The sequence below is a fragment of the Lissotriton helveticus genome, chromosome 2_1, assembly GCF_964261635.1.
Source record: "Lissotriton helveticus chromosome 2_1, aLisHel1.1, whole genome shotgun sequence".
Classification (NCBI taxonomy): Eukaryota; Metazoa; Chordata; class Amphibia; order Caudata; family Salamandridae; genus Lissotriton; species Lissotriton helveticus.
This window is the reverse complement of record NC_136059.1, coordinates 1,693,771,916-1,693,799,780: the sequence shown is the minus strand read 5'-3', so window position 1 is coordinate 1,693,799,780 and position 27,865 is coordinate 1,693,771,916. Positions and strand designations below refer to the sequence as shown.

The 27,865-nt window shown below is 42.7% G+C and overlaps 1 protein-coding gene across 2 annotated transcripts in view; it reads right to left on the bottom strand.

Moving 5' to 3' along the window:
* ECPAS (Ecm29 proteasome adaptor and scaffold) overlaps positions 1 to 27,865 on the bottom strand; it is a 709,962-nt gene that overhangs the window by 229,158 nt on the left and 452,939 nt on the right. For both annotated transcript variants that reach the window (XM_078676653.1, XM_078676652.1), the window contains exons 30-32: positions 22,763 to 22,930; positions 14,378 to 14,457; positions 5,213 to 5,318 (exon numbers count right to left, since the gene is read on the bottom strand). In XM_078676653.1, coding sequence (XP_078532779.1) covers positions 5,213 to 5,318; positions 14,378 to 14,457; positions 22,763 to 22,930 — 354 coding nt within the window. The remainder of the gene's footprint in view (positions 1 to 5,212; positions 5,319 to 14,377; positions 14,458 to 22,762; positions 22,931 to 27,865) is intronic.

The following is a 27,865-nucleotide window of genomic DNA, read 5'->3' as shown; positions in this document are numbered from 1 at the left end:
TCGGTTGACGTCGGTCCGGCTCCATGTCCAAGTCGATGGGGAGGACAGGTTCGACACAGGCCAGGGATACAACCGGAGTCGGAGGTAGCAGAGGAGTCCTCAGAGGAATCGGCGCTGGGGGAGGTGTCGTGAGGTTGACTGACACCGAATCGGATCCAGGCCTGGGTCCCTGGGGGCGCTGCGGTGCCGATGTCGGGGCGCTGGCATCGAAGGCCTAGAGCCCCCAGCTGAGTCCGCAGGCCCCGAAGCGTGCTGACGAAATGAGACTGCCTAAAGATGGAGAGAGGGCTTCGTAAAATGCACGAAGCCAGGCAGGGAACGCTTCGGCTCCCGGGAAAGGAGGGGGGGAGCTCAGAGCAGTTGCAGTAGGCTCCGCAGGCAGAGCCAAAGGACGACGACCTTCCGCGTCCTGTCGGCCGACGGACAGGGAGAAGGCTAAGAGTGACTGTGCTTCTTCGACCAGTCTGAGACATCCCTCTCGACCGGGTCCTCAAGAGGGTCCTCAGGTGCGGTTCCGTGACTAACATCAACTTGTGACAGGAGTCACAAGGCTTGAAGCCGGTCCAACGATGGGACATCCCTACATGCACCAGGAGTCGAATGACTCAAATGTTTTGGGGGACAAAAGTCGAAAAAGTGTTAGTAAAAAAATGACTAAGGGTACTTCTCTCTCCAGATCTGACAGCGCGCAGGGGCGGCATGTAAGTAGACACCGCAATGTCATTCCGGTGACCACGACGCCAACGACAGACGTGGAGTCGACTGACGCCACCTACCGACGCACAGGGGTACTGGTAAAGAAAAAATCTCAGAATCCAGTCTGACACCTGGGGGTAATTCTAAGGTAAGGAACCTATAACTAATAGTCACTGTAAGATGGTTTGGCCAATGTGGAAAAGCAACTTTGGGAAACAAGACTGGTCCTCAGCAAGAACTTGTTCGGTAAGAAGGTGGTGTAGGCTGGTTTCATTGAGAGCATCAGCAGTTCACTCACCTGGGACACAGAGGTGATGGCAATTAGGAAGACTCTTTGGAGCTTCAGTAATTGCAGTCAGCAGACATGCATTGGCTCAAAAGGAACGCACATAAGAAAGGTGATCACTACGTTCACTTCCCACTGCATTGCGACTAAAGGCTTTGGGTGAAACATGAGTTAGACCTCTGATAAAACATATACCAATGGGTGATTTCAATAGAGATGATTTATAAGGAAAATACTCAAAGGCCCAAAGGGCCAACAGATACCGCCTATTTGTGCCCACTGCAAGGCCTTTCTAGGCCAATGGTTAAATCTGAAGGCTTAGCCTAAAGAGGGTCGATATGACAAGTATCAAACTACCAACAAACTTCTCCCAAAGTTGATGGGCTTTGTCAAAAGGATTCAGGCAACAAGATAACATCGATTACTGCGGCTGGCAGATTGAAAGCATTTCAAGCTGCTCAATCTGCACACATTAAGGTGTAGGTTGCAAAGACTCGAGAGCAGGAGCCTCACTTGTTGGTGAGACAGTTCCTCAGATTTGATTGCCAGTTTGAAGGGAAAATACTAATGCTCAGGAACTCTGGGTACCAAACTTACCTGGCCCAACCTGGGCCTACTAAGATGACTTGGGCCTAGTCTGTTCTGACTTTATGTAAATGTAAATGTAAATGTACAGGAATTTATATAGCGCAAATCACCGAGCGGTTTCTAAGCGCTTGCTTAGGGAACCCGTCCTGGTATTCCCCGGCAGGGTATCTGCAAGGTGAAAGCCAGGCATCCCACCGCGAGGGGCCGTTGTGGAGATTAAGCAAGCTATTGCCCAGAGTCGCAGAGTGTGAACCCGTGAATCGAGAAGGCACCGGAGCGAGAATTGTCGAGTCCATGGACATTTTAGGACTCAAGACCCCGCCGAGCCGGGAATTGAACCCTGGTCCCAGGCTGACCTCTGCTTCCAAGTCTGCCTCCTCTAACCAGTGAGCCACACTTCTCCACTTCACTTTATTCAGCGCACAAGTTAGCAGAGGAACTAGCAAATGCATCATAGTTGTAAAATGTGTCCTTGTGACTTTCCTGGAGGAAACTCCAGTGCACAGTAGACTTGACACTGCATTTTCTCCCAAGTGGCAAACAGAACTAACCAGGGCATACCACACTGGTCAAAGATGCGCCTCACAACCTTGAAGTACAGATGCACCTAGTGGACTGACAGCAGATGTCTGCTCAGCCCATTTGCTCTGGCATTCACAGTCCCGGCCAGATGGCTGGCTCCCAGAAAAATGTTCTGCAGTTTCGGCTACTTCCTACTGCCACAGGACCCAAGACCATATTCTGCCCTGCTTGTTGCAGTACTGCATGAAAGTCATATTGTCTGCAAGGACCTCCATCTGACTCATGGATGGCAGGAAGATGCCTTTAACTCCTTGTACATCTGAAATCTCTGTTCAGTGCTGTTGCCGACACCATCGACAAGCGGAGATGGGCGAAAAGGGAGATAGGGATTTAATGCAGGACATTGTGGCAGGGAGGACCACTGAATACGTAAACACGCTTTCTGCAGATTCAAATCTCCTCAGTGACTCAGACTTTGACTTAAATACAGGCTTAGCTGAATATCCTGAAGTGAACATTCTCCAAATAGGATACCTCCAGCAGTGGGGCTGGAAGAATCTTACTTGCCAAGCGTAAAATTGACAAGGCACGAACAAATGTTTAAAAGTCTTATTTGAAATTAATCGGGTCATTCGCATATGTGGAGCAGTCAAGGTAATAACCTAGCTGGAGTCACTGTTTCTCTGTACTCCCTGGTTATGTTTTCATTAGGTTTTAGGAAAAAGAATGGTTTTAAACATAATACATTGACATTGCTAAAAAAAAAAGAAGAAAAAAAAAAAAGAAAGTGGTAACGGTACTTCGCGTAAAACAGATTCCTTCAATGGGGTAGTGAACAACTTCACAACTTGGATCCGTTTCTGAATCGTGATCTCTTCTTATGTTCGGAGACAGAGTTTTGCCTTCCACGCCTTGGGGCGCATGAGGACATATTTATCACACAACTCCAAGTCGTGACCAGAGTACGAGCACCTCAGGCACCTGTAAGGGTCAGTGACTGACATCAGTTTGTTTCCTGCAGTCACAGCATGGCTTGAATCCTGTCCATTTCGGGAGGGGGAGGGCGTTAAGTTATTTAAACAAAGTTGGGTGTGGAGAGCTGCATCCCTCACTTCTGGGGCAGAAAGGCAGGGGACAGGAGGGTATAGATTCACCGTGGCGGCACATGGTTCCACCTAGCGACACATAGGAGCACTACAAAAATAATTCTCCGGGTCCAGTATTGTACCTGGGGATAGTCTTATGGTGAAACATCTACAGTTAAATGTATTCATCAGAAATAATTTTCTCAACATGCAAGGTTGTCCACATAAGCACAGGAAAACCTGGAACCGTGGGCTGAATACACTCGCATTGACATTTAACTATGTGTTATTGATATGCTCCAGGGCTGCAAGAATACACAAATACTGTTCCTTCATATTAAACTTCATTACCTGCATGTGGGTGTCGTGCGCCACTGATATGCTATCTTGTCAATGAAAATAATCCATAAAAAGATTATTTGAAAAATATTACTCTTGCAAGTGTTAGTTGATGCCATTAACTTGTGAGTATTCGAATGCTCTGCAGCCTATCGGCAACAACTTGCAAGTAGTTTGTAAATGAGTACTTAACTTTTCCTATTGAGTGACTCAACAAAGGAAAAGTATGTCTAAATAAACTTGAGACAAAAGGCTACCAAATGTCCTAATTTTCACACAAAAGACAAATTTGCTTGGAACCTTGTGACCTTAGAATATATTTTAGTCGTTTTCGCATGAAAATGGCAATTTTCAAGAAAAACAAAACTTTGAAAACTACTAAGGTTTATTTTGATGTCTGTGCACGTCTCGTACCAAACATTTTCAAATCTAAACAAACATTACAGTGCCATAATGATGGAAATAAGTCACTTACATTTGCAGAAACTCCTGTAAATAATGGGTTTATTAGGTCACAGATTCATACATTGGAGTGAATTTCTAACTTTAGTTAGATTCCTAAAGAATTGTATGAGTACTCGAGTTCATAACTATTCCCATATACAGAAAAGTAAACATTTACGCAAGTGGAAATTTAATGTGAAAGTGCATTTGACTATGCAAACTCGTTTTTTATATATATGTTTTTCCATAGAGAACTGCTTCTGCTACACCCATACCAATTTATGGGTTGTCTTATTCTCATGCTGACCTTAGAAAAGCATTGACTCCCACTCCGACAGTAGTAAAAGAACAACAATTTTCAACGAGGGAAAAGACCTTTAATTGTTGGTCAATGACGATAAGCTTAAGAGTTTTTAAGTATTCTCTAACTTTCAAAGGAGTATACTGGATATGCAAATCCACAGGTGGAATGGCAAAACCAGTCTAGTTTGGATTTTTGAGCAACAGTTTCTACTCCTCTGGACACCCTCACTCAGACATCCTCTTGTGCCATAAGCAGCTTCCCACAGTTATATATTGTGACATGGGACTTGCGGGGGGCTAATGAGATAGCCAAGATATGTAATAACTTCAAGGATCCGCAGAGGGTACAACTGGATGAAGGGGAAACCTAAATAACAATTTCCAACAAATGTTTTTATTTTTCAGACATGCATATCCTCTGATCAAATGATAATCCACGACTGATAGGTCACTACATACATACATTTAAAGATCTTAAGTCCAGGTCACTTTTATTTAATGCAAATATCTCAAACACTATTAAACATATTTACAAATTATCACAAAAAAGATTAATTCGAGTAAGTTTTAGTTTCATGCCAATTTGGTGTAATTCCATTTAGCGTTTTTTGTGTTATGAAAATCAGAAATTCTTTTGAACCCTAATATAAATGGTTCTTTATTAATTCGGACTCCAAACCTCTAGCCCGATTGGCACGAATTGTGACAAAGCAAAACCTAAATGGACTAATTGTGTGCACCATGTTGTGCAGATTTGTCAAACGTCGCCAAAGTTATTAGGAAAACAAAAAACTATTTTCAGTGGCAAGGGACACTTAAACATAACTAACAGTAAAAAATACTCCATTTGGATAAAAACCGAAACCACCATTCCTTTAAATTCTTATGTATAACTATTGATATATAATGATATGCAAATACAGACCATCATGTGGCACAGTCAGCTTACCTTAATATCATCTTGCACTCTGAAAAGAGTTTCCCATATTTCTGGAAGCTTATCAATAATGTCATCCAACTGCCGCCCCCGGAGTAAGTCATTCAGTGCTAAACAACTGCATAAAAACATGTTAATTTGCATGTTAAAATTAGACATTCATTGACTGTCAAACTGCATCTTGAAAAGCATCACAGTTTGGTAATTACAATATATTGTTAATGGCAACACTGCTACTAGGAAAACACACAACTGGCATCAGCAATGGCAGGTAACCCAATTAAGCACATTGACATCAATATGCAAGTGGTCAGATAAAGTGTGATGATCACTAAATCAGTACCATCCATTTTTAGGTCGTGGTGCTGCTGTGCGAGACTTATTGTAGAAGAGTAGGGAATAGAAGCCCTGCCCAAAGTCCACCCTTATTTGCAATTGGCTTGTGTCATTGTCCGTCCTAATGCTGACTTCTGATCCGTCAATAGGCTTGTTAGTCCCTCCTTAGTACGGCCTCCTCGTTATTTGTCACCTCCCATGGCGACTGGCCCCTTTACTTTGGTTGTTACACGTATGTGTTATTTAGATTGTAAGCACTATTTAATGAGGTTCTCCTACTGCAGGCACAACATGCTTTGGAGCCTTTTTTACCAATCCCCTCCTGTTGTTGTGCCTTCTTGTCCCCTCCCTGCCCTCCCTCCTGTTGTCCGTGCCTTCTCCTCTACGACCCCGCCCTCCCTCCTGTTGTCCGTGATGCCCATCATTTGCAATGCAATAGGTCTCGCTAAATGTGAGATGTATTGCATTGCAAATGCTTGTTTAATATATTTAGAAATGGCAATTACAGAGAAAAGCTAAATATACACTACAGGAGGTGTCTACTTGCAAATTACCAGTATTTAATTTACTACGCTAAAAAGTTTGGAGATGCAGCAATAAAAAAAGAAATGCTATTTCTGTTAAGGCGAAGAATATCAATTTCTCGCAATAATCCACATGCTACGTGTGACTATATATAGAACAGTCCAGTAAGAATATAACATACTGCCCGTTGATGTCATGGGTTAAGGCGTGCCTATAATGAGAGCATGATGAGGTGTGCAAGAAACCCAAATCTTTTTGGCTGTAGTAAAATGGCCAGAATCATTTTAGGGTCATTCTGTGATGAGAACAACTTATCCTACAATTTTTTTAAAAACTTCCACTGGATCCCAGATGGTATGAATTTATCCAACTTAAAACCCATGTGACAAGCAATAAGCTTATATTTTTGCACAGATGTACAAAGCTGGCCCTTTATTTAGTGGACCAAAACGAGGTACAATGTGTAAAGAGCTCAGGCAACCCTTGATGGTTTACAGAGGCAAACATTATAACACTAAATGCTTCATGTGGGAAATGGGCCTAGCCCTGAACCAGTGAGCCTAATTGCGCAAAAAACAAGATGGTGGAATTCTAAGTTTTTGCTCACATCAGGCAGCCCAATTTCAGAGTGGATCTAGCCTGATGGAGCAACATGCCTCCTGACTAGCTAATTGTCCTGCCTTTTCTGGTGCCATATGGGCCTGGTACCGGGGGTGGCATTTCCCCTGTCTGGTGAAGCCTTGGGTTGCATATCAAAGGCGGCCTTTGAAGCCTTCTGCCTTGATATGTTGATCACATAGCCATCCTGCATTGAGGAGGTGACAAGACCGCTGGCGGGAGCAGGCATTGCGTCAACCCTCAGAGAGGGCAGGCTCTCACCTACAGGGTGTCAGAAACGTGTCTGTATTGCAGGCTGGTCTACACCAGTCGGACATTACACTAGTAGTCAGTAGGTTTTATGGGGCACATCTAAGGTGTCCTCTGTGTGCATTTATTGATAAATCCATCACAGGAATCAGTGTGTGTTTATTAATACCAGACGTTTGATACCAAACATCTGTGGTTTCGGTGAAGCCATCTTTTAGCTGGGGAACTCATAAATACCAGTGTCCAGCACATGTTCTCAAAACGGCTTCCCTGTTCACTTTTAATATCAAAGAATCTACTTAGACATCATAGGGGCATATCTGCTTATTCAGATATGTGGCTCACTGGTTAGAAGCGGCAGACCCTGATGCAGAGGTCAGGCCCGGACCAGGGTACAATTCCCGACACGGCAGGGTCTTGGGCTCAATGTCCGCGGACTCAATAATTCTCGCCTCGGTGCCTACTCTAATCATGGGTCCCACTCTGCAACTCCGGGCAATAGCTTGCTTAATCTCCACAACGGCCCCAACAGCGCTGGGATGCCTGGCTTCACCTTGGGGGTGGCCAGGAGGGGACATCTCACAGGAAAAGCCAGGAAGGGTTCCACAGCGGTATACAGTGCCAGGATGCCCCGAGATGGGACGACAGTGCGCTTTACAAGTATACACACATTTACATTTACATGTACATGTAGTATAGTGCACCCTGTCTTAAAGCTGTAAGGCCTGCTGTAGGGATGACTTACCAACACTGCATGCAGTGTCTTCCGGCATTTCACACAGGAGGTGTCCCATGACATGTCTTCACTTCTCTCTGCACCATGGCACGCAGCCTGCAATGGCAGTTTGCATGATGGTGCTGGGGTGGCAAAATACATGCTGGAGCCTCTTTAGCCATCTTGTCCTAGGTACCAGGGGTACCATTTACTTGGGACTTACACAGGGTGTTGCCATTTGGGGGAACAATTGTACAGTTGTAGGGAAAGAGATCTGGCTCTGGGGACGTGGATAGCAAAAATCCAGAGCACTTATGTCAAAATTGCATTAGATACCAGGCAAAAAGTGGGGGTGACCATGTCAAAAAGGAGCACTTTCCCACAATGGAGTAGCAAGAAGTGTAAACTACACTGAATGAGTAGATGAAGATTAAACAATAAATGTTTCTCAATGCAGCTTGACACCCAGCCACACGTGCCTGGACAAAACATTCTAGAATCTAGATAGACGTGTTTAGTTACTGTGTAACAGATTTCCAAGTTACCACGTTTCGGGTCTCACATAGGGCTTCATTCTGAGAGCCCAGGACCCATATCTGGTAAATCAGCCCCCCTTGGAATTAACTTTAGAGGTGGAAGAGGTGTGGCGCCGCGGCCAGGGCGACAGACTCCGGAAGCTGGGGATCACGGTTCGATCCCTGGCACCGGCGGCAGATTAGTCCAGCACCATGTGACTCTGGGCAATAGCTTGCTTAATCTTCCCGACGGCCCCCAGCGCCTAGAGACCCTAACGGGTGACTGTGCGCTTTACAAATGTGGATTATTATTATTATCCTGTTAGTTCCAGAAGTGCAGACTTTCCAGGTATTCAGAGTAGAAACCTCAGGTTCCACTGCAACATTACTGGGATAATCAGTAATGCCGGGTTGATTCACCTAGTAATTCACCATTACTATGCCCACCAGAATTACCAGGCGACTCCTAATGGTGGCATTAATGTTTCAGTGTTCAAAAGGTACATACTCTGAATGCAATAAGCTTTTCACTATAATGTTTTCTCTTTCCCTCCTCCTGCCCCACTTTCTTCTTGACCTCCCTTTCCTCTTATTGTTAAAAAAGGCAAAAATAAAGTGTTTTAAAAACAAAGGTTACGCACGAATTATTCACTGGTTTTGCTGTGTCACCTCTAGGTGGCGACTAGTTAAAGAGCTTGTACTATTACAATATAAAATCGAGATCAGATAGCAACTCTGGGTATGAAAAGAAGACTGGCAAAACAAATGACCAACTAATTTGAGAGTTATAATTTACTCTAGAAGAAAATCCGAAAGGAGGAAATATATTGGAAAATTATAAAAGAAAAAGATGTAAAGCCTACAATAGCGTTTCCCTTCATAAAAGTTCTTGAATGTTACACTAATGCACAGATCAAATGTAGGGCAAAGGAAATATCCTTGAGTGAAATAGAAAGGATGTATGCATCAAGGAACCCCCTAATATTAAAGAGAAACATGTGTACCACCACTATGGGGATCCAGAGGATAAATAATAAAGTGCTGCAGCATTGGGGTTCTGCACCAGCTGCGTTACAAGAATGCTGCACCATTCTGGTACTCCTAACCTGGCACCGGTCTGCTTGTAAATATGCCATCTTCTGAGCTGAGATTCCACTACAGCCAGTTTTGAGTTGATGAGGAACAGCATGCACCTAGGAGGGGAGACTTCTGAGGGTAATGGGGAGGGTGCTCCCCATTACCATAAGATGTCTCCCCTCTTGGACATCTTTCAGGAAAGTCATTAAGACCTGGTTGTTCATTGAATAGTGATCCAGCTCGCTTCCAGACTGTTAGCACCAAGACACTGTTTGGTATTCGTGAGCTGTATACATTTATAACATTAGTGCTTCCACCACTGTAGACCATAAAGATTAATGAAAAAATACGTTGGACAACCTGAGCAAGGATACTCACATTAGAATACTGCTGAGACCAGCAGAAATCAACAGTGAGGCTATTCTTGGCAGAACCATCAACATATTGGCTGAGGTGCATGGTCTACCACAGGACTCAGCCCGGGACATGATTGTAAATGATTATATACTCTGCCGAAGCTCGGTCAGTCCAATGAAGGTACCAAAGATGGCATTGGTAATGGTCAGCTTTGCGGATCTGAGATAGCTGAGTTAAAGAGCAGATATGCAGAAAAAAGAGAGAAAGTGGCGGGAGAAGAGCTTATGGCTACTTCCTGAACTGCACCAGAATACCTTAGCCAGGAAAAGGGCACTGATTTGCATTAGGCAGAACCTGATGAATAGAGAACTAACTGCACCACTAGGTTCTCCTGTGAAACTACGAGTTGAGTATCAAGGGAAGAGTGTTGTTCCTAGATGGAATCAGCAAGTGCCTTAATGGAGAGTCTCAGCCAGAATTCAGACTGATTGTTTTCTGTTGTGGGTACAGTGATCGCTCTTGGGTGTATCTGCAGTGACAGGGAGTTTATTTATATCCTTTTTGTTGTGGGCTCTGTAGATACTTCTTAGGGGCGGACAGAGAAGGGGGAACTTTTTTGAATTTTGTGGGTGCTTCTCTTCAGTTGTTCTGCTTTCCTTTTAAGTCACACACCGCCTTCAGGAAATGCTGCGATGATCAGGAGTGGGGATATCCTTGGTATGCCAATTTTTAATTGTCTAATTAGTGACTGAGATATTTCTTCCTTCTAGACAGATGGTATTGATTGTATGTGTGTGTAATATGACCTTGTTTGGACGACTATGTGATGAACAGATTTAAACACTAAATGCACGTGAGAGATGTTCATAAAAAACATTTACACCCAAATTTCTGCACCAACAATGAGGAAACTGCATGTGTAAATTAATAACCCTGGGAGCAGAAGAGTTAACGCCATCAGGAGGAACTGCTGGAAACACTTAATCCATGCCTTATCAAGAGTCCAAGCTCCTCGCCTCACCACAAGACCACAGGAATTGCCCAGCATGGTTTCACGTTGTCACAAGTGAAATATTAAATGACCTGCTAGTGTTGAACTGATGCCTTAAGTTTATTTCCTCCATGTAGACATGATGAGTAGCAGTCACTGAACATGTATTGCAGTCTCCTTTGACAGCTGAATGGATTCCGACGTGTTGCCTTGGTGCTGAGCTAATGGAGTTGTTCGATCCCACTGCAGAGCCCGCATGTGCCACCTGGTGTGGTCCACTAGCAGGAGGCAGGAAGCCAAGAGGTCCAAAAGCTTAAGAGCTGCTCTCACTGAGACCCAGGTCAAAGGCTGAAACTTCAGGATCATGGCCCAAATATCCAGGACTTGTTGAGGAGGTGGGATAGTTCAAAAAAGCACTGAATCCAGTATGGCTCAGGTGAAGGGGAGCCACTGTGAACATGTCAGGTGCGATTTTGACACACTGATGGAGAAACTCAACGATGGCAACACATTGGCCATCATTTGGAGATGGCTTACGACTGTTTAAGGGGAAGTCGCCTTATGTAGCCAGTCGTCGAGGGAAGACTGGTATACCTAACGTTCATAGATGGGCTGTAACTACCACCATCACCTTTGTGAACACTCTAGGTAAACTGGTCAGGCCAAAGAGGAGAATAGAGAACTGAAATCAGTCCTTGCCCACCTGGAAATACAGTTAACGCCTGTGGAACTGCCAGATGAAAATATGAAAATAGGTGTCCTGCAAGTTGACCGTCACTAACCAGTCTCCTAGATCCAGGGCAGACAGAACTTGGGTCTGGTTAAGCATCTTCAACTTGTCCTCCCAGCGTAAGAAGTTCAAAGGAGGAAGATTGAGTATGTGACAAAGGCAACCATCCTTTTTTAGCACCAGGACAAACAGGAAAAACAACTGTATGCCGGCACCCTCTCTATTGCTCCCTTGGCCGTGAGAGCTTTAACTTCTTCATGAAACATGGACAAGTGTCACTCCAGGTATTAAGGTGCAGGTGGCGAGTTCGGGCATAGGACAGAAAACGTAGTGACTAGCAATGGTATATGAACTGGAGCAGTCACAGGTCTGACAAAACACTTTGCCATGTGAGGGAGTGAAAGTTGACCAGACCTCCTACTGGACAATCATGTGCTGCCAAGAATAAATTAAAGCAGCAGCATTGACTGTTGAGGGAGAGGTTGTGATCTGGCTAGAACGTTGCCCCAGTGAACCTGAATGCTGCTGGCTGGCTCCCCGGCCTCGCCACCAAAAGGGCTGAAAGGCCTGTTGCTGCTGAGGGCCATACTGGCTGTGCCTCTGCCAAAGCCTGGAAAGGGGTGTTCTTGCTGGAGGAGCTGCCAAGCTGGCAGAACTAGGCTCATAGAACAATCAGTGGCATCGCGCTCCTGAAATTTTGAGGGCAGAGTCAGCCTTCTCTCGAAAAGTTTCAAGCCATCTTTTGCCATCTCATCAGTGACTGCTGGTAGTCTGAAGAGAAGCCTGTGGAACAGGTCCACGCATGGCATCTAAGCATCATGCTGGTGCCGACTGCCTTACTTTGCCAGGCAGTTGTGTCTAGGCCAGAACGGATTACATATTCCGAGGCATCTTGGCCCTCCAAGATAAGACACTGTAGGGTATGTTTGACTACCTTGACAACAGCTGGCAACATATCCACCACTCTGTCTCGCATCCACCATACTGTCACAGGAAACACAACGTGTTGATGGATCGCAGGGCAAGACTGGCACTAGAAAAAACATGTTTTGTGAAATTACCCATCTGATTGAATTCACTGTAGGATGGAGTGTGGGAAAAGAATTGGGGTTCCGGCAGCGGGACTATACCTGAACCATCAAGCTCTCTGGAGTAGGATGCTGGAGAAAGAAAACGGGATCCAGGAAATGACCGGTCATGCCACTTGCCTGTTGACTGGTGGGCAAGATCCGAGTTTTAGCACTGGTGCCCACTAGTATTTCTGTTAGAGCCACATAAAGGGTAAGAAAGGTTCCTGTGTGGTCGCTGCAGGGTTAAGAAACTGTCAAAACTTTGGTCTTGATCTCCTGCATAGGTAATGTTAAATAAAGCACTTCCTCTGCCCTCTTACTAACAGTTGGGAAGAAGCTAGATTCTTCTGTGGCAATAAGGGTAAGTCGATGGCAGGCCAGTGTCACGGTAGGTGTCAAGGACATTGGAATCCTGCAGATCATCAAAAAAGGTCCCCTCTTCATAAAAAGCATGTCATCATCTTCATCTGGATCACAGTCGTGGAAGTCTGGGATGGGATGACGTAGGGTGGTTGAGTTCCAATAGAACTATCAGATACGAATCTAGCATCGGTGAAGTAAGAATCAGCATCAAGGCTCACACCAGTGAGGTCAGTCTTGTCATCGAAGATGGTGTCGGACATTGCGCTGAGACAGGAACCTGTGGCACCATGGGCAGAGTTGGGGCCAACCTCTGGTGGAGGTCGTGTGGCGTAGTCAACATCGAAGATGGATCCTCTATGGACTTCTAACAGGCTGCCACCTCGAATCCATGGGATCCGAAGGCACTCCAGGGCAATCAGTGGGGTACCAAAAATGGAGGATGCGGCCTCTTTCAGGTGTTGTATTTTGTACGCTGTAGCTGTCTGCTCAGGGGAAGAAGACGGAATGGCAGCAGCCCAGACGTCGTGAGCGACGGTCACCGATATTTGCCAGTGACAGTTGCGGCACAGCTTAAAAATGGTTTATTTGATGGCCTATATCTGCCCACTGGAACTTTTTGACAGGAACTTTCCCTCATGAAAATTATTTTTTCTTCACAAAGACAGAATTGCTAGCTCCGGATCTGCATCCGAAGCAACAGGAATAAAAGAACTGACAGTGCGTGGAGGCGGCAATTTTAAATTGGCCCCCAAGTTACATATAGATCTGATGAACCTGAAGTGGCGTTGCACAACGCTACCTGTCAAAGAACATGTGGATTTCTATTAAAGTTTCTGTACACCTCTGGTGCCTGGGGGAATTTTCAAAGATGAGAAATCTGCAGTTAGAAGTCTATCAGAACTTGATAGTTATTGTCTACTGGTCGAACACACTAATGCCAGGACTATGAAAGCGAGCAAATTAAGATTTAAAAATACAAACAGTTACCACACCAAATGCCCAACTGACCACTGAGGAACGGGAGCCAAATAAAATATGCTTAATGTGATAAACCCTTTCACAATGAAGAAAAAGGCTCAGTTAAAAAAATGTTTTCGGTCCACAGGTGCCACATTCATTAAAAAAAGTGCCACCTGCGGTGCACATTGAAAATCCCAAAGCCAAGTCAAAAAATGAGGAGCCGAAGAATTTTAGTGCTGAGATTTCAGCCACTAAGGAACGTACATCTTCAGGATCCCAATGAGACCGATGTCAAAATAACCTGCTCACATGGTTAAAAAATGATGAGTGCGGATTTGCATTTCATTAATATCACTGCTGATGAAAGTGTAGAATATTTGTAAGCAATGTTCTTGATCCGTCCACAAAGCGTCAGAAGATGAAAGCAGAATTTAAGAAAGCGACCATGCTGTGTAATTACATCTTTATTTTTAATAAAAGGATTCAATTGGTGCAGTAAATCTAACAGCACACTAAAATATTTGAGTGTAGTACACATACACACTATTCACGAAAAGCCAATATTGAGTGCAAACATGTTGAAACAATGAATTTCTTTAAAAGACCCTAAAAAGCCAAACATTTCATTGATCATGTAAAAAGGCAATATATTAATAAACAGCATCCTTTACCTAGACTCACGCACTCTCCACATATTACTGGTCAGATTGTTTATCAGGTCTTGAAGAATCTCTGTCAAATATTTGTCAACCTGGTGAGCAAAGGAACCGGTTTAGAAAAGATGAAATTCAAACATAAGCAGAGATTACAAACAACATTAGTGAAGACTTCAGCAATGTCAATCCTTGTACTAAAAGTGGTTATGTTCATCAATATGTTCTATGCCCTTTCAAGCCCTTCGTCTCTAAAACAAGAATAGGAAAGCTCACTAGGTCTGGGTTTAATGTGCTAATGCATGCAGGTACAGATATGTGCTATACATGGCAGGCTGTGGCTTGTCCCTGTGCAACCTGCCTGTTTCTGCTCTTCCTAGTTCTGGGTCACTCTCTCTTTGGATCTAACCACCATCTACCTGCATTACAACTCCCTTAAGGGAATACACCAGTGATATAACTCTGAACTCTAGGCAGCATTGTAATGTGAATCAAAGACACGAAAATGGTTTGGGGAGCCAGGTATCCAGGTACAAGATAATTTCATTGACTTCACGGTCAGTTGATCAATGACGTTAACTTCTGTCCCTTAGCCCAAGACAACTGAGAGCACTAAGTACAAAGGATATAGAAGAACATTTAAGGCATTCAAGCACAGTGACATTAAGTAACCTTTGTCTATACATATCAATGTCACTTATTATAAAGAAAAACATAAGCACACTAAATTTGTTGCAATCTGTAGGATCAAAAGAGGTGATAACCAGGAGGAAGAAGTGCATACTTTCCTAAAAGCAGATTAACATATTACTCATCTATTTACATGTTAGAAAGGGAAAGAGAAAGATCACACAGAGTTTGGTCATCCTTTTAGGGAAATAAACTCACAGATTGAATTTCTCTTCCTCTTTTCTCATTTATTATTAGGGTTCAAATTGAACGCCTCAGTGATAGTCACTTCATCTGTACTATAAAAACCGATGAAAACTACTTTGAATAATCCTTTATCAAATATTATCAGGGATTTGGCAAGAGTTAAACCAACACATTATTTTGCAATTGACTAATCTTTACACTGAACCATTATTTCAGGGTTTAAATCAGATATCCAATGCCTTACGTAGGTAACAGTAAGCGTTACTACAAATTACTTCAAAACAACATATTTAAACTGTTATTTAAGTACACACAGATGCAAATCTGATTACCAGTCACAAATCTGAATATTGACAATCAATCAATCATTTTGACTTTATTCGATCATATTAAAAAGGATCATAAAAGCACATAGATAAATCACATTTAAAATTAATGTCATAATTCTGTCTTAAAAAAGATACAAATAATTCATCACCATTTCTAGGATAAAGACGAAAATGCATAAAATATTAAAAAGAAGAAGAAGTGAGCCTTTTCATGTGCTAAGTCTGGGTACTTAAGCAATCAAATGGATAAGGGAGAGGCACACATGCATATTTGCATTTACTTTAGGAATAGCCAGAATGTACAACAGTTGTGTAGCCCTCATTATGGACTCTGATCTGATACCAGAATCATATTTAATATTAACAACTTAATTCACTTTTCGTAAATATTTTACACAAACTACTCTATTACATATGCCATAACTGGAATTTGTTTAATGAATTGTGATATTTTATACAAACTCTTAAAATAACACCCACCATGTTGTTGGACACTAACTCAAAAGTTCACTTACATAATAAGAGTCTATTCTACCACATGGCCACTAAATAACTACACAGTTATAGAAACCGCATATTAACAATTTAATCAACTTTTACAATCACAATTCCGCAATAACTATAGAACATTATAAAACTTGGGGAAATTACAGGTACAAATTAGATTTTTAAATATTTAGTGCATAATATGACATGTTAATATGATTAATTTCGAAGGTATCTATTTTACAAATGTGGACGCTAGTATTGGCATTTTATTTCAAACTATGTAATGGCATCATTGAGTTAATGAGGATTAGGAAAACTCATGATCCCAACAACCACCTTCAAACCATAGATTAGTAAGTCGCCACCATATAGCTCAATTACTAAAAGTGTCTACAAAATGCTGCCACACAACCACAGAGTAGAAAAATGTAAAACCCCAATGGTAAATCCAGGATCACACCAATATATAAGATGTCCTAACATCATGCCCAATTTTCTAACACATCACTATCATAAACAGAACAGGCTTTGGTGCCCATGACTGCGACCCAGAGGTAAAGAGATTTGTAATTTTATTTAATCATATTCATTTCAATTGACTCATTAAAATGAGCCAAGGTTAGTGTCCCTTAAGATATGTACATGCTAGCCCTATGTTATTTTTAAGTTTCACAGTGAGCTCATCATTTTATAGCCTATATCTTGCATCTTAACATACTGATATACTTTACCTACACGAATCCCAAGCAATACTGTTTCAATAAAAGAAATGTATCAAAAATATGAATAACAAGGTGGCCATTTATAATATACAAGCTTCTCTATGTATTACGTATGAGCTAGTAAATAATCCTGTCAAAACAAGCTTCAATCAGATATTTTCATGAACACATTAAAAAATTCAAATACTCCACCTAATCAAACTCATAATATTCAAGTCCATTTTTCTATGACCTGGGGGGCGGTGGAATAAATATTCTTGATAGAGGTCAAATTACATATAGATGACCAGTAGCCCATGACTTCTAGTCAATAATATACAAATTACAGATAATTGATACTAGCTCTAAATATCCTCCTATTTTAGACTGGCATTGTTAGTTAATAATTTAGCATTACATGTAGGGAATCTGCCATCATAATATTAAAAACCTGTATTGGAATAAAATACTTTGAAAACTATCAACTAAGCACATTATGACTTATGAACCACATTGTTGTAGCAATTAGATTCATTAATGAAAAAACTAAATAATGTAATGTAATTCTTAATTGCTATTCTCCCCACTTTTTTTTAAAACTCTTAGGTCTATCAAACAGTAATTTAGCTGCAAGCAATATTACTTTTCAAGAAATATGTCTAAAGCAAATATAAATTCTTTATGTCCTGAAATGAGGCAAATTAATTAATTTTATTCTCAAAATATGTGTTGGCATTTTCTGGATAGAAATTATTTCATAAAGTGGGCATTCATTCCCTAGATAATATACTCTTAACAAGTTAGGTTTTGAATCACCAAACATGCTTGAAAATTGAGTTTTCAATATAGAAATTAACCATAAGAATGGGACTAATAAATATGTATATATGCAAAGTGTAATACGCTATTTATCACCATTAAGAGTGGAAATGGGCTACAACTCATGAGAATCTCAGCCTTAGCTAGGTCATGATGCCCAGCCCACTCATTCAATAATAGTAATAAAGAGCACATTACACCCGCTCATCTGCATGTACGGTTTATGGCATGATAGTTTGTGTACACGCAGCAGTTATAAACTAAGTTTTATAATAATATTCGGAGCAAAGGGAGTTAAAATCTTTGCAGTTTGATAGAAGTACAATGACAGCTTCTATAGCAGGACATCAGTTGTTGTCCTCTGCCAACTGTTTCTATAACATATTTTTGTCCTTAACTTTAGATTCTTGGGTACTGGTAAAACAAAATGGTTTCCTTGGCACTAACTGTTCATTTTACTTTATATTGTTAAGAGACGAGAGGTGGTACACATTGAAAAATCATTGCAAGCAATGGCTCTTGTTTGCTCGGGGTATTCAATGTTTTAAACCACTAAGAAACACCTCTTGAACATGACGCGTCTTAGCCTTCAAAACAAAAAACATTACGAAAATATACAGAGGCAAACAATGGAGCAGATTTCTCTTTTTCCTCAATTTATATTCACTATTTTATCAAGTCTATGAGAATATTGCTTGTGAAAAGTATGCCAATGCTGAATTCAGAATTGTGTCTAGCTCACAAATATGTATATCATCCTGTATTCACCAATGGTAATCTTACCTATTTCCCCTATGAATTACAATATTTAGAAACAACAAAAATAGGAAATATTAAATACCACTTACAAAAAGGAAAAGATATTGGAGATATCGGTCTCTTGGTACTCTATCGAAAGCGGATCTTAGATAGATATAGCATGCCAGTAATCCTGCCTTCTTTTTTTCTGCTCTTTCTATTAACAGCGCCAGAACTGAAAGATTTGTAGTGCAACCCATGCCTTCCCTAAAACCCGGAATTATGTTGTTTTTATTCATCCATTCCGGTAGGTGACGTGATATACAAGATGAGAAAAGCTTTGCCTCTACATCGATGAGGGCTATCAGCCTGTAGTTACCAGGTTCCATTCTGCTCCCATTTTTATAAATAGGGTGGAAGATGTTACCATACCAGGACCTTGGTATCTTTTTGTCGATGAACAGTTGATTAAAAAGTGGAGTGCGATAGTTTGCCCAAAAGTCAGGATCTTGTTTAAATAGAGCATTTGGTAGCCCGTTGGGACCTGCAGCGTCTTCGGCTTTCAATTTTTTTTTATCAAAAAGGTTATTTGTTTCACTGTTGTTAATGGGGATAGGTCTTCAGATTCCCCAATTGTTGTTTCTTCTTCCCGTTTGTCTTTTTCATATCTAGTTATTACACTTCCCAATTTGTTTCCTTTTACAGTGTCTTTACTTAATTCTTTGCGTGGGGGTTGTTACATGTGAGTATTGTATAGGGTGTCAATATGTTGTAGCCATGATGTTTCACTTATTCCTGTATTTTGCTGCGCTCCAGTTCCTTTTGATAATTTATTGATTATGCCCCAGAATTCACTGCTGTTTGGTAGTTTACTTGTCCACAGCAGATCTTCCCATATTTTTCCAGTATGAAACCTTTTTGCATTCTTTATATTCTTTTCCCATTTTCTGTATCTCACTATTTTCTATATCTTTTCCCAGTCTGTTTGTTGCTGCTTTTAGTCTCAATTTTCTTGCAATTTCTCTTTTTTTATCTCTTAGCTTTGTGGTGTACCATGGTGTTTTGTTGGAATCGTATGCACGTTTCACTACTAACTTTGCCGGGAATTTTTCTAACACAAGTGTGTGTAAGTTCTCCCAATTTTTGCGAGCGAATGGAATTCCAGGGCTGCTGTGTTTTCTACGTGTGTATACACCGTTTCCATTATCTCATTAATTATGGGACCTCTCCATTTAAGTTTCTTTAGGTTATATACTTCCGGGATTGTGGCTAGTGACACAATACTCACTTTTTGTTGGATATTTAAGCTTAGTATAGTTTCTTGCGGGAGATGGTCACTTTCCGGTCGAGTTACAATGCCGAAATGGTTAACCAGCTGTATGAGGTCTTTGCTAATTAATGTGAAATCTATTGTGGAGTTTTTATTTCCACATGAATAGATGGTTTTTGCAGGTTGATCGCCCTTTGTGTTTCCATTTAGAGTCATTAGTCCCAAAGATTCCAGATCGTTCCTTATTATTTGGATTTTGGTTTCGTTACCCTTGACTCTTGTCAGATTACTGTTGAAATCACCTGTAAATGAAATTGGTGTGTTATTTGTAGCGTTTTCATTTAGTTTATTAGCTCTAACAGTTTTTTGATTTTTGTAGACTTCTCAGGGTGGATGTACACGTTTAAAACAAGTAACTTCCACCTAATTCCATTTATCGATTGTTTATTTTCGAGCTTTGTGATTTGTATCCAATTTACCCCTGGATCCATTATCTCGGACTTCCAGTTGAAATCATTTGTTATATATGTAGACAGTCCCCCCTTGGGTGTCCATACTTTGCGAAGGCTTTTGCAGGTGATTTGTATAGGATGAACTTAGTATTGGGTTGTAAAGTACCATCGAAGTCCTTAGAGAGACCTATAATGTTAAAATTGATAAGCTGTTACTACATGGACGAGAGGTCAGTGTGGGGGGAGTGGTATGAGTGACTTTATTATAGGTCCGGCACGGAGAGGTACACATGGGGCTGGCCCCCATGTTGTCCTGAAGAAGAGGTTTAGGGGATACCTCGAAATATATCGACACAATACTAGGGATTGTAATTACATAACAGTTATTTTTCCCTTTTATTAACCCCTTTTTATCCTTACCAACTAGGGGCAGGAATATAACATTAGCTCACTAGTTAGGTACATTTTAAAGTCACTCACACCACTCCCCCACACTGCACCACACATATTCTCAGAAACAAAGTGCTCCTAAGTACCTCCGCAAGTCACAGCACGCCCCAAACAGTAGATGTTTGGGATGGCCCCAATGATGAAGCATGTCACCTAGGGGCAACCCTGGGTGAGTGAGGGGACTCAAGGAAATACATTTTTCTTTTCTACTAGCAGAGGCGGTTTACACCCAATTAGTGAACCCCCCGTTTTCCTTGGCTAGGCTCTTGATGCGTCATCTACTTATTTTTTTGCTGTACTCTATATACATAGGAGGGTGAACCTAGCCCAATCCTCCTCCTCCCCCCTCTGTTTTGATGGCCATTTTGTGCCACCAATCTCTGAGGCACGGGGTGGATAGTAAGGAATTTTGGATACAAGGGTGCCAGCTTTCCGCTAAATGCAATGTGCCTAAGAACTTGCCACAGTCAAATCAGGTTTCACCTATACTGAAAGAATACGAGGCAGTAATGGAAAAACAACAAGTTTGTTGGGACAGACCAGAAGAATTTCTGTAAGAATATTTCTCTATCTTTTATGGCTAGAGTCAGTTTCAGAGTTTCTGCTGCTTTTAAATAACAGCAGCAAAAGATGGCTGTTTCTCATTGGGAACCTCATTGTATATTGAAACTCACTTCCAGGCGACGTGACAAGCCCTCTTATATTCTGAAATTCCGAATGCATTCTTCTATTTGAGACAACATATGGTTGACCTCACTATCACAGTCTTAATACCTTTGGTGCTAAGGCTAAGTAAACTCTAAAGAATCAGAGAAAAAGAGCACCTCAAACAAGAGTAATCTGCTAAACCAATGTCTTCTCCATAAATTCTGCAGTTTTCAAACTCATATCAATAGTACATATTTTTGTTAGATACAGCAGGGCCAATGAAGCTGTGTCCAACGCACTTGGCATCACCTTTACTGTCAGGGCCAGCTAGACCGGCACCTTATCCTTTTCATTCTTGTGCAACAAGGATGCCTCTAGCAGAGATGGCATTGAGTCAACCTGGACTGTCTGCATGGATCTTTCTGAATTAGCCGCTATAGTTTCTTAGAGGGCAGAGGAATAATCTTAATCTGATTCATAGCTTTCATAAGAGGAGGGTCTGCAGAGTAAGACAAGACAGATATCTGAAGTTTAGTGAGAATATATGAGGTTCTGAGAAACCTAAATCCCCTGGAGTCCAGGAACAGTGCAAATGGCACCCATGCTCTGCCCGAAAACCCTAACGCATTCTAAATGAAATCGAAGACCTTTCCTGCTTCTATTTCTTATGCATACTTTTCTCATGGTGGGATGAAGATCTCTCCTTGAAAGCGCACCTATTTCTAGGAAATCAAGACTTATCCCCTGACAGCTAGATGGATTTCAACTAATTCTCATGAAGCCCATGGAGTAAAATAATGTTGCTTCTTTTTCTCCTATGACATTTGAGTACATCATGTAGCACTTGTCCAAGAGTTTGTGCCCCACTTCCAAACATCTAATGCAGGTGGAATGAGGCTTACATACAGACAACTGCCTCTTCCGTTTAGAAGAGGGCTTCAACCATGAGGTTTTAGGTGAAATGCTGCTTTGTTGAAAACATCAATTTCCTGAGTAACTATATAGCAAAAACTGATAAACAAAGCCATAAGGGGCTGTGTCATGATGCCATTTTCTGTGCAAAGAATAATGGGTATGTATTCCTTTTTTGGCATGTTGAGTGCACACATTAACTTCCGATATCTCAGAGTTACTGCATGTTTTGCTGAAAGCAGAGAGCATAAACATAGCACAGTAACTTCATATTTCTGTTTTCAAACTAACAGAAAAATATTCATTAACTCTGAGATATTTTGAGTTCCTGGTCTTCTCATAAGTGGCGCACAGAAAAGATGTCACAGGTGCAGGTATTCCCTTTCTAGTGATGTTGAGTGGATGTGTGGTCAAAGCCACAGTGGAGCTACCTAGTGCCAATACATAAGTTATTGTGGTAATAAGAAAATCCAGATATAATATGACACATGTACAACATTTGGAGAATGAGGAATCTATAGGAAAACTCCAATTAGAAACACAACTACAGGCAGGTCAATGAGTTTCCCTTCGGCGTGCGATCCTTGCAAATCAGACACTACACAAAGAGCTATGGAAAAAACTCTGAACAAAAAAAATAATGTAACAGAACATAAAACACTGATTAACAGTCAAAGCAACACAGTTTAATTAGATGTGCCCTTGTTAGAGGAACTTACAGTGGTTTTGTCTGTTACCAAGGCATCCCAAATGCTAGTCATAGCTTGTCGAATGCCAGTGTTTGGGTCAAATTGGTACCGATAGAGACGTGGAACTAGCTGTGACAAAAATGGAGCTAGTTGTTCTCCAGCCTTTGTTGCAATCACATTAAAACCAAAAGCAGCACCCTGTTGAGAAATGGAAAGCAGGTTAAGAATCTTTAGCCAATTTTCATATGTTTCTGGCAATATTTGTACTTCCTATAAGCATTGCAACTTATATGAATCTGAGTAATAAATACTCCACTGAAACACAAGTCACACTGTAGGAAGCCGGCTCTGTATATACTACACCAAAGTGAGGTATAGTGTGTACAGAGTTCAGTGGAACCCCAAAGGTAGGCAGAGGTGAAAGTAGATAGCGCCTTACTCTCTATTTGTGGGCAAGCAGTAAGGCTGTATCAGAGGATAGTGTTAAGCATTTGCTGTACACACTCAATCAGCAAATGATTGTCACACACCCAAATACTGAACTTCAGACCAATTGGTTTTGTATAAAAATATTCTTTTAGTTATTTTATTTTCTAGAACCAAGCAAGCCTGGACCAGGTAAGTGATAAGTACTTTGCATTAATAATACAGTTTGTATTGTCTGCATCTGTACTCTGCGTATAGCATTATTGTGCTCCCTACATTTGTGCAACCTGCACCCTTTCCAAGCCTTATTCCTGTAAGCACTGATTACTACCTCATACACTGGGCCGCTCACTAGTGTCACTTTTGGCCCATGCAACTGTTTATGACAGTGCACCCTCCCTCCTACACCTACCTAGACTGTCCTCCCATCATGGAACCCATCGGCAAGCACACATATAGAATAAACTACCCACCCTCACTCACTAAAAAAGCAGCTAAACGCTGTAAACACAACTTCCTGAGGTCCCACCCTGAAACTCCCTTTGCAGACACCTACTTCTCACCAGTCAATGGTTCAATGAATATTGATATCATCTTCCACACCACACGCAGAGCCCAATGGAGAAAAGCGTTCCTCACCTTACTCACCGTCTCCACCTCCAGGAATTTTGCGCATGGCCTAAAACTCTAAATCACATCATCCCAACTCTTCCCGGGCAGAACCACCATCATTATCTACAATAACGGGATTATCCTAATTCAATCCACAGACAAGAACCTGGAACTACTAGACAACCTGTTCCCCACGTTCAAACAACACCTCGCCAATCATCGGACCCCCACTCATAGCACCCTCAGGCCTATCACCCTTGAATTCTCAGCCCCCAACCACAACTCCTCTAACCTAGCTCAACCCCAAAAGGACACGCACCTTCCCTCCGCTCCCGGCACCCTAGACATTCACCCACCTACCGTAGCTACCCCACACCCCGCAAGCACTGACATAGATCTCTCCCCCTCTTACACCAACCACCGCACCCCTTCCCCCCACACACCAGCCCTCATCCCCATTCCTCTCACCCCCGATACCACAGCTCCCACCCAAAACGACATGCACCTCTCCTTTATTCCTGACACCTTAGTCATTCACCCACCTACCGTAGCTACCCCACACCCCTCAAACACAGACATAGATCTCTCTCCCTCATACACCAACCACCTCACCCCTTCCCCCCACACACCAGCCCTCATCCCCATTCCTCACACCCCTGATACCACAGCTCCCACCCGCAACCCGCCTAACCTAGATCAGCATCAGACCGACACACACAAAGGCAAACCCCACCCTCTATCCCCCCCCATCCTCAGCCCCCACTTCCACCCATTAACTAATAACACAGAACACACCAGCTCCATCAACTCAACTCCACCCCCTCAAAAAAGAACCATATACAATCCCACTTCCCCCCCCCAGTCTCACCCCTCACTTCCTAACATCCACCCCCTTCACCACTAACAAACGCCCATCCACCACCCTGCACTCTACCACCAACCTCTCCCCTAGGTCATCCACGCCCAACCCTCCCATCCCCACCACCAACACTTCTCCCACACTGGACTGCATCTCGGCCTCCCTCCTCCAGCTCAAAGAAGACATGCACATCATCAAACAACAACTACTCTGTCTATCACACTCCAGTCACCCCTCACCCAACACCCTCCACCAGATCAAGCAAGACATTCACATCATCAAACAATTACTCAGCACACACCCCAGACACCCCTCACGCGCCTCCACCATCACCACCCCTCCCAATTGGTCCTCCACCCGGGCGGCGAACTCTCGCACTCGACTCCAACCGCACTGGACCTCAATCCCTGTTCACAACCGTGAAAACCGCCCCCATCGCTCCTGCAACCCTCTCTCGGACCTCGACACAATCACCCTCCTCCGCTCCTACGACTCAGCTCCCCATAACAACACACCCGACACTCTCATCGCCATTCCTACGATTCACTCCAATCCCCTTAGACCCCCACACTGAATAACAGAATCGCTAACCATAGCAACCTGAGTAAAGTCCCTCGCTCTAGAACCCCCTCCCACCCTCGACACACCACGACTCAAATGCACTCTCCTCAACTGCAGATCAGCCGCTAGACACTCCTCCGCTATCGCTGACCTCATCCTAAAATTGGATCTTGACTTAATCATCATGACTGAAACGTGGCTAACAGAATCTTCTACACCTATAATGGACATTCTGGTTCCCCCGAACTACAACATCACTAGACTTGACAGGTCTGGCAATAAAAAAGGTGGCGGAATCGCATGTATATACAGGAGCAACCTCTCTGTCTTGAAAGTAAACTCCCCTTCCCTACCATCCCCAACCTCCTGTGAATACATCTGCCTCGATATTATCAATGAGGGCAAACCGATATGCACTCTTCACGGCATTTACCACCCACCCGGCGACAACCTTATCTTCTCCCAACAAATCATGGACATGATCTCAACCAACTCCGGGAGACAACTCACACAAATATATCTGGGTGACTTCAACCTCCACTGGAATGATCGTAATGATGCGGTGGTAAAAGGTCTGAAGAATTTCCTTAACGCCCTTGACCTCACTCAAATTTGCAACAGTCCGACACACGAGAAAGGCTCTATCCTCGACCTTATCATCTCCAAAGAGGCCTCTACCCAACTCGAATCTATCCAACCCTGTGACTGGTCAGACCATCATATTATCACATTCTTCATCAATGAAAAAGTTAAATTTTACCCTGTTCAACCCTCCAGGCCCAAAGTCTGGAAAAGAGACATGAAAAAACTAAACTCAAACTCTCTACCCCCCAACAGCTGCAACTTACTACTTCCTCGTACGGGCGTTAAGGACGTCTAATCCTTGACTGATCACTATCTCAACACTATGACCTCAATAATTAATGAAGTCGCACCCTTGCAGCTAAAAAAAGCCTCCGCAAAAATTTCCAATCCCTGGTACGACGGGAGTCTCAATGACGACAGACGTGCCATGCGAATGGCAGAGCGCACCTGGAGATCAGCTCCCTCTGCACTGAACCTAAAAACCCTGAAGAAAAAGAGAAATGCCTACTTCAGGAAAATAAAATGCTCAAAATCAGACTTCTTCAGCCGTCAGCTCGACCAAGCCAAAAATCGTCCGAGAAAGCTGTTTGAGCTTATCAGAACACAATCCAAAGAACAACCCCAACCGCTCAGCACTATTTGCGAAGCTCCCTCCTGCGAAGACTTCGCCTCTTTCTTTATCCAAAAAACGGACAACATAAAGAATGATCTCCTTATTGACGCAAGCCTCTATTCCGAACCCCACTGCATAGCACCCACTAAACCAAAAAACAATGCCACTTGGTCATCCTTTGTCACCTACACGGAAGAAGAAATTGGCAGACTGCTCAGCACTCTCAAACCATCTAATCACCTCACGGACCCCCTTCCTGCTAACGCTGTCAAAGTCCTTACACCGTCGCTCCTTCCACTCTGGACTAAAATCATTAACAGCTCACTTCTACAAGGGACCATTCCCGACTCCCTCAAAGTTGGACAAGTCACACCTTTGCTAAAGAAACCTACAGCTGACCCCTCTGACCTAAATAACTACCGTCCCATTACCAATATTCCGACTCTTGCCAAACTGTTGGAAAAATGTGCACAAATACAATTGACTCGACACATTAATCAGTTTGATCTCCTCAACTCTCATCAATCAGGCTTCCGAGCAAATCACAGTACTGAAACTGCTATGACTCACATAATTGACGACGCCCTTCAAATCCTAGATCATAACGATACCTGCCTCCTCATCCTCCTTGATCTCTCCTCTGCATTTGACACTGTCAAACATGAGAACTTACTCGAACTATTAAACACAAGAATGGGTCTATCTGGAACTGTGCTCAAGTGGTTCACGTCCTTTCTGCATAACAGGTCGCAGAAATTCAAGAGCAACAACTTGATGTCCTCGCCAAGACCTGTATCGCTAGGCGTACCACAAGGATCCTCCCTATCCCCAACTTTGTTCAACTTAGTTATGGAACCTCTCACCACCTAGCTACAAGAATCCAATGTACACTTCCACATGTATGCCGATGACACCCAACTTTATCTCAAACTACAATCACCCAAAGACATCACGCTCTTGAATTCAACGATTAGAAGCACCCAATCCTGGCTGGCCTCTAATCATCTCAAACTCAATGCCCTTAAAACAGAGTTCCTTCTGATCTCACCTCCCGCGAAGACCACTACCGCACAAATGTGGCTTAAACACCTAACGGCACTCAATGTTCAACCCACCATCGTGGACTCAGCAAATTCTTTGGGCATAACACTTGACACCAATCTCAGCATGCAGGAACACATCAACAAAGCAACTAAGGGAGCGAACTACCAAATCAACACCCTTAGGAAACTTAAACCCTTCCTTCCAGCCAAAGACTTCCAAACTGCGGTACAATCACTAGTCATACCTCGAATAGAATACGGCAGCATCGCCCTCTGCGGTCTCCCCCTAGCTACTACGGCACCCATAAGAGCCTCTTTAAACGCCGCAGCGAGACTCATCACTGGATCAAAAAAACACTCACACATTTCTCCTGACTTCAAATCCCTGAACTGGCTGCCTTTTGAAGCCAGAATACATCTGAAAATCGCCTGCT